The sequence below is a fragment of the Dromiciops gliroides genome, chromosome X (assembly GCF_019393635.1).
Source record: "Dromiciops gliroides isolate mDroGli1 chromosome X, mDroGli1.pri, whole genome shotgun sequence".
In the NCBI taxonomy this organism is placed as follows: Eukaryota; Metazoa; Chordata; class Mammalia; order Microbiotheria; family Microbiotheriidae; genus Dromiciops; species Dromiciops gliroides.
This window is the reverse complement of record NC_057867.1, coordinates 2,563,582-2,571,490: the sequence shown is the minus strand read 5'-3', so window position 1 is coordinate 2,571,490 and position 7,909 is coordinate 2,563,582. Positions and strand designations below refer to the sequence as shown.

The 7,909-nt window shown below is 53.3% G+C and overlaps 1 protein-coding gene across 1 annotated transcript; it reads left to right on the top strand.

The window, feature by feature from the left end:
* The first annotated feature begins 3,501 nt into the window (after positions 1–3,501).
* P2RY4 (pyrimidinergic receptor P2Y4) lies at positions 3,502–4,560 on the top strand. Its single transcript, XM_043973565.1, has one exon. It carries the CDS (start codon positions 3,502–3,504, stop codon positions 4,558–4,560), a length of 1,059 nt encoding a protein of 352 aa, XP_043829500.1.
* The last annotated feature ends 3,349 nt before the right edge of the window (positions 4,561–7,909 follow it).

Below are 7,909 nucleotides of genomic sequence, written 5' to 3'. Positions count from 1 at the left end.
CCCACTGATCATTTTAATTACCAAAAATTTGGCTTTGTTTTTATGTTCTTTCCATTTCCATTGTTATACTCATTTTGTATGTTATTCCTCAGGCTCTGCTTATTTAACTCTTCATTAGTTCATGCAACTTCCCATGCTTCTTTAAATTCTTTATATTCATATGTTTCTTAGGGCTCAGTAAAATTACATTATATTCACATACCACAGCATGTGTGCCCTCTCCCTAGTCAATGGGCATCTACTTTGTATCTGGTTTCTTGCTGCCACAAAAGTGCTACTGTTAATATTTTTGCTTCCACCTTTGGGCTATGTATCTAGCAGTAAGATCTCTATATTAAATGATGGCTGCTATGGGCTGTTCATGGAGGATTAGTGCCTCTGGTATGAGGCCTGACTATTGAAAAGTCCACCTCTGGTGACTCCAAGGAGCTGGAGCATGTGCAGTGGCCACATCCCAGGAAACCTTCTCAGCTGACAGACAAAACCAGGTTGAGGGTAACAGACAGACCCTGTCTCCATGTTCCTCAGTTCTCTCATCTGCAAAATGTACTTACACAGTCTCCCTCGTGGGTTTGTTGTAAGGAAAATGCTTTGTCAACCTTACCATGCTAGTCCCCAAACCTATTAGCATGGGACTCTTTCCTCACTGGTGGAGATCAATGTTCTGAGCCTGAGTTGGTGAGAGTGTTTTCAAGTCTCTACACTCTCTTTGAGCCTCTTCAGTGGCTCCAGGCTCTTCCGGCTTGCATCTTGGAGAGAGAAGATGGACGCAGTCCCCCCCCACACACACTTCCTGTCACTGAAGGAAAAGCCTCTGGGAAGAAACTGACATGAGAGGAGCGGGCAGCCTCTAGCATGTCCCTATTCCCAGCTTGCTACATTAGAGACTTTGGGGAGTTTCCCTGGGGTGACATGAAAGAGTCTCCTGTCTATAACATCTCTGATTTCTGGTTTTTGCTATTCAAATCAGATAAATGAGTCTCTTGACTATCTACTTTGTCTGCTCATTGTGGAACTGATATTTGGTGGGAAAGGGATAAAACCTTGGATAAAAGCTTGGGGTCCTGTCCTCCCATGAATAAAACAGTGATCAGAAGTTAGCTTGAACCCCCAAATCTAGACATCCTCTAGACTAACAAGACTCAGAGGAGCAGACAGCTCTAATTCTAGCCCAGTGCCCCCTCTCTCTGAGAAAAGTAGAGTGGCCAAGCTTCTGACCCCAACCTCCCGCTTCCCCTTCTAGCAGGAATTAATGTCTCCCTTGGAGAAAGTTGGGCTGGGGTGGGAGAAGAGGCTGCAGATGTCTATCCTGCCTCTCTCCAAGCTACACACTACGCTCCTCACGCCACACATGAAGGGTCTCACAACACATGAATTATTATTGGCGCATATGGCAGCTGAGAAGGGAGTATGGGCCGGGAGAAAAGAATGGGGAGAGAGGAAGCCAGTTCATGAAGGCTCCACTAGATGGCAGCAGCAGCAGCCTCTAGGGAGTGGAGACCAAGCTGGGCTGGGGGAGCTGGGTCACACCAGGAACTTGGCCTTTGTTCTATGTGGCTGAATGTGTGAGTGAGTGTTTGTGTTTGTGTGTGTGTGTGTGTGTGTGTGTGTGCATATGTGTGAGTGTGTCTGCACATGTGTGTCAGTGTTAGTGTGTACGTAAGTATGATGGTATATTTGTCTACATGAGTGTGTGTGTGTGCACATCTGTTGGTGTGTCTGAGTGTGCCGTGTGTGCTGGTGTGTGTACATCAGGGTGTGAGTGCATGTTTATGTATGAATGTGACTGGGTGTACAAGTGTGAGCGTGTGATTGTATGACTGTGTAAATGTACCTGGGTGAGTACATGAGTGTGTATGTCCCTGTATATTATTGTATGAGCATATGTGAGTACATGAGTGTGGGACTGGGTGTATGTATATGTTAGCACTGTGTTTCTGTGTGTCATGAAGCACATGTATGTCAATGTGTTTGTGAGTTTGTGTGTTTGTGCATTTAAGTGTATATGTGAATGTGTATACGTGTGTGCATTTGACTGAGTGTGTGCACGTGCCTGTCAGTGCATGTGCACGTGTGTGTGCACATGTGCATGTGTGAGTGTGTTGGGAGTGAAAGGCTCAGCAAGCCTGAGCTCTCAGCCCTGGAAGCTGAGAGCTGGAGATACTTCAGGGAACAGGCCAGAGCCTACTGGAGTTCCTCCTTCCCCTCTGTGAAATAGGAGGGCTAGGGGCAGCTAGGTGGTGCAGTGCTAGGTGGAGCACTGGCCCTGGAGTCAGGAGTACCTGAGTTCAAATCCGGCCACTTACTAGCTGTGTGACCCTGGGCAAGTCACTTAACCCCAGTTGCCTCACCAAAAAAAAAAAAAAAAGAAAAGAAAGAAAGAAATAGGAGGGCTTCCTTGGACCAGATTTCCTGCCTTCTGAGGGAATTGTGACCCCCCCCCCCATTTCCACAAGCCAATTGTGGGTCTCCCTGTCTGAGCCAAGAGGGCCCCACGCCCACTAGGCCGGGCTTAGCTTCAAGCCTTCCCCTTCCTCCTACCTCCAGGGACCAGTTTGACAGCTATCAGCAAAGTCTTCCTGGGGTCTGGGACCCCAGCTCAAAATTCCCCTGACTTCCCTTCCTTTCCCAATTCCCAAAGACTACCCCTCTCCCCACTCCCCCCCTCCTCTGCCAGGGGCACAGGGCCGACCAAGAGGGGATTCTCTCCCCTCGTCCCAGCTCCCAGAACAGGGCATTGAGGCCTGTGACCCCAAGAGAAGCAGGACAGAAGGCACCTATTGTCTGTGTGACTTGGGCGAAGCACCCAGCCTGCGGGGCCTTCAACTTTCCTCCTCTGTAGATAGATAGTGGCCAATGTTCCTTCCAGCTAGATGTGAGGATCTCCCATCCTATGAGCTTCTCCACCAGGCTGGGCTGGGATGGGATGGGATGGGAGGAGGAACAGGCCTCACCCTCTGCCCCGCCCTCCAGATATGCCTGCGGGCACAGAGGGGAGGTGGTCAGAGGCACCTGAACTCAGCTCCCAGGGGACCAGGTGGCAAGGCCCTTGGCTAGGGTGAGTCTCGGGCTCCCTAGGAAGCCCCCCACCCCTATCCCCACCCCACCCCTTCTCTCTGACGTTGTGATTAGAGATAGGCAACAGGGCTGGGAAGAAGACTCAGGTCTCCTCAGACAGGCACCAGTCTACCTGGGCCTGGGAAGCAGAGACAGGAGCTGCTGAGATAGGAGTGGTGAACTCTGCCTCACCCTCTCCTCTCTTGGCAGGGAGTCAGGAAGCCTGGGTTCTGCTCGGGTCGTCCTTTCATACTCGGAAGGGCAGAGGCCACTGTAGGCCACCAAGTCTCTGGCACGCCTTCCGCACCTTTCCTGCTCTGCTGAGTTGGCTCTCCTGCCTTCTGATCTCCCTGTCTCCTGAGGTTTGGGAAATCAGCAGGACATTCCTAGGCCCAGGACCCCGCTGTGCCCTCCTGTGAGGTACGCTCCATTTCTCTCTAGGCCATGGCCAGCATAGACACCTTGGTGCTTGGCTCCCCTGGCCCATCCCCTGGCCCGACTACGGGACCGGGCCCTGGCAGTGGTGACATGGAGGTGGACTGCTGGTTTGATGAGGAATTCAAGTTCATCCTGCTCCCAGTGAGCTACGCTGTGGTCTTCGTACTGGGTCTGAGCCTCAATATCCCTACCTTGTTCCTTTTTCTCTTCCGCCTCCACCCCTGGGATGCCACGGCCACCTACATGTTCCACCTGGCGCTGTCCGACACCCTCTACGTGCTCTCACTGCCCACCCTCATCTATTACTACGCGGCTCGCAACGATTGGCCTTTCGGGACTGGCTTCTGTAAGTTCATCCGTTTCCTCTTCTATTGGAACTTATATAGCAGTGTCCTGTTTCTGACCTGTATCAGCGTGCACCGCTACATGGGCATCTGCCACCCACTGCGGGCCCTGCGCTGGGGCCGCCCGCACATCGCCAGCCTCATCTGCCTGGCCGTCTGGCTGACTGTGGCTGCCTGCCTGGTGCCCAACCTCTTCTTCGTCACCACCAGCACTCGCGGGGCCACCACCCTGTGTCATGACACCACCAAGCCTGAGGCCTTTGACCACTATGTCCATTTCAGTTCTGCAGTCATGGTTCTGCTCTTCGGGATCCCCTTTCTGGTCATCCTGGTGTGCTATGGCCTCATGGCCCGGCGACTGTGGAGGCCGCTGCCTGGCTCTGCTCAGTCCTCCGCCCGCCTCCGCTCCCTGCGCACCATCGCTGTGGTCCTGACCGTCTTTGCCATCTGCTTTGTGCCCTTCCATATCACCCGCACCATCTACTATGTGGCTCGCCTCTTGGAGGCGGATTGTCAGACGCTGGGCATCGTCAATATCACCTACAAGGTGACCCGCCCGCTGGCCAGTGCCAACAGTTGCCTGGATCCTGTGCTCTACCTCCTCACGGGGGACAAATACCGGCGACAGCTGCAGCAGCTCTGTTTCAGGAAGCCAAAGCAAGCCCGTGCAGTCTCCTCCCTAGAACTAGTATCCCGGCCCGAGGAGAGTAGCTGCAGGTAGGGGGCTGCGTGCCATCCTGAAGGCAGAAGGAATGGAATAGGGAGGGGGGAAGGCAAAGGGGCCAATGACCTTGATGGTGTCTGATGAGGCTGCCTGCAGTAGTGCCGGCCTGGGCCTCCCTTGGCCTCCTGGGAGGCCTAGCTTCCCCAGCAAGGACTGAGTCCTGGAAGTGGGAAGGAAAGGCCCCTGGCCCCAAGCCTTTCCTATTCTGTCTCTGGCTGCGGCTCTGCTAATGGGAAACAAATCCAGCCAAGCCCCTCCCCACCCCTTGGAGTCCAGAGCTGCTCGCTGCACCCAAAGGGCCTGGGCAGCAAGCTCCCCTCTGCTATTTGCCACCTGTCTGCAAATTCAGTTTCCCCATCTGTAGAATGGCAGGGCTGGAGGAGGTCATCTCTGAGGTCTGGCTGGCTCCTATGATCCCAGAAGGATGTTTTGGGGTTCTAGGAAGCTTCCTGATACTGTTCTCAACACTGAAGGATTCTTTTCCATTTACAGATGGAATGGAATGACTTTTGCAGGGTTTCAGGCCAGAGGTGCCAAGGACCTCTGGTGATTCAGGCCTAACCTGATTTCTTTAACTCTGACAGACAGAAGGAGAAGGGGGAGGTACCCAGGTGTCTTTGGGACACTGGGATAAGGCACCGAGAATGGGCATAATCCCCAGCCTGTGGCATGTCTTAAGGTCAGCTTGTCAGCAGCTTAGAGGGAGCACGGGGGCCCTGGAAGGGGGTGGGGCCAAGGGGGTCACCCAAACAGCCAGGCCGGGCTCACGGTGGCCTTTGGAACCAAGCCTGCTACTGAGTGGGCCTGCCTGCTTTATTGCTGTTTGCAGAGAGCGTTTGCCCAACTCTCAGACTTAATTAAAGGCTGGTTGGGTCCAAGATGGCTAGAGTGAGCCCCAGAATGTGCAACCCAGAGGGACCCCTCACAGACTTATCTTTTCTGCTTTATTTAGCTCTTGTCCCAGATCTCAGGAGAGCAACAGAGAAAGACAGACAGAGACAGAGAACAGGAGAGAGACACACAAAGAGAGAGAAAGACAGAGACACAGAGAGAGAATAGTTTGGGAGGGGGCTAAGTCCTGGTCAAGGGCCCTGTGGGCTCTTACCCAGGATCAACACAAAGTCTGTAGCCCTCAGAGGGAGGCAGTAGTCACTAATTCAGGGATCGAGATGGCCCATCTCTAAATCATGACTCGGTCCCTGGCCCTGTGGCCTCCAGGCCTTGGTTGTCCTCAGGCTGATGAAGAAATAGTGCAAATGACTGTCTTCAGGGTCAGTGCGGAATCATGAGACTCGGGTTTGAGTCCCGGTTCTGACATTTCTCTATGTGACCCTGGGTGTCACATCCTCTCTCTGGTCCTCAGTTTTCCCCCTTGCGCTCTATATGCCGCATTGGGTTGCTCTGGGATAGGTGCTTGATGTGCCCACCCTTTCCTTGGGCAGAATCTATCCCCTCCTTGTTTCCTTCCTTCCTGTCAGAAGTCTGCTGCTGAGCCTGGGACCTTTCCTCTTTTTCTCAACCCCAGAGACCATAAGAGCTCGAGCCTGGAGCTTGGCCTCACCTCAGAAATGCCTCTCTGACTCCCCCACACCTCCTGACCCTCCAGTTCCCACTTCTGCCAGTCCATTTGCTTTTATTGTTTGTTTTTTGGGTTTTTTTGTGGGGCAATGAGGGCCAAGTGACTTGCCCAGGGTCACGCAGCTAAGTGTCAAGTGTCTGAGGCCGAATTTGAACTCAGGTCCTCCTGAACCCAGGGCCAGTGCTTTAACCACTGCACCACCTAGCTACTCCTAGTCCATTTGCTTTTGGTTGGCCCCTGGGCCCCTTGGCAAGGCTGGCCTTTAGTGCTACATTCCTCCTTGCCTTGGCCTTCTGATCCCCAAGGAGCAGATCCATGTGGTCTGGATTCATGGCTCACGGTATATGAGTGAGTCGGTGAGTGAGTGAGTGAGTGAGTGAGTGAGTGAGTGAGCATTTCTTATCAGCCAAGCTCTGTCCTGAGCTCAAGGCTGAGACCAAGAGAAAAGCCAGATTAAACCCTTGGAATGTGGGGAGCTTCCTGTTCCGATAGGGGAAGATGGGTCCTGGGGGCTCCATGGTCCTTTGGGCATATCTTCTCATGTGTCATTTCCATGAACAAAACCCCACCTGACAGCCATTTGATGGTGGCGAGAACTCTCTTTCTTGGCTCTTCACTTGGGCCAATGACCAAGTCCTGTATTTACAGGAGTTGCTTCCCTGGACGATGGGTGCTCTGTCTTAGTGTAATGAGCCAGGCTGTGTGTCCTCAGGCAAGTTATTTTCCCTCTCTGAGCCTTACTTGCTCCATCTGTAAAATGGGAGGGGGTTGAACTAGTTCCTGTCTAAGGCTCCTGGCCTTTTCTTCTGTCCCTGGGGCGTCCCTAGCTGCCTTCCCACGGGGGCCATGCTGAATCTCTTCCGCTTTCCTTGGTCATCCCAGTGTGCTATGGCTTTCCTCAAGCCTGCGGGCCGTGGCCCACTTGCTCTCCCTCTTGGGGAATGACCTTGATTTCTCCCTCCCTAAGAAGATCGGATCGGGGTCAGTTGGCCTGGCTTTCCTCAGCTAGCCTGCTCTTCTCAGCCTGGAAGCTCATCCTTCTCTCCAAGTCTAGAGTGGCGAGGGGAGCCCTGGATCCTTCTAAGACTCCGTCTGTGTCTGTGCTCTGGCCCCATCGCATGCTATCTCTTCTCGGCCCCCTACGTGCTCCCTTCTTCGTCCCTGCCCAATTTGGCATCTTGGAGCCTTCCCTTCTGACTGGGCCATGCCTTTCTGCTCTAACAAATCCAACCTCCAGACTCCTTCCTGAATGGCTCTCCTCTTCTTCTCCCAAACAAGCCCCCATTTCCTCCCGTTCATCATAGTCCCAACACAGGGGATCCAGCCCCTGCCTCTCTCCTCCTTCCAGAGGTCTCTCATTCTCCAGACCCTCCAGCCTTTGCCCTTGTCCCATGCCTGGTGGCCCCCACCCCCATGCATTTGACACTTGGAGTCCTTCCAAAGCTCTTGTCCTCCAGATGCCAGTCAATCCAACAAGCTTTGTCTTTCTCTTTCGGGCACCTCCTCCTCAGGCTCAAAGCTTCAGTCATCCTTGGCTCTTCCCTGCCCCCTCACCTTGGACTGACCAAATACCCAGTTCCTCCAGAGTCTTAGAGTGACTTTGTAATGTCACCTCTAACCCACGCCTTCCTTTCCACTCTAACTGCCTCTTACTTGAACTATGGCACTAGCTGAGAGTCAATGAGGTGGCACCACAGGGCCCAGAGAGCTGGATGCGCAGCCAAGGAGACCTGAGCTCCAAACTGACACAGGTACTTCCTGGCTGTG

Coding starts and splice junctions, on each gene's coding strand:
- P2RY4 (XM_043973565.1), top strand. CDS start 3,502: ATGGCCAGCATAGACACCTTGGTGCTTGGCTCCCCTGGCCCATCCCCT.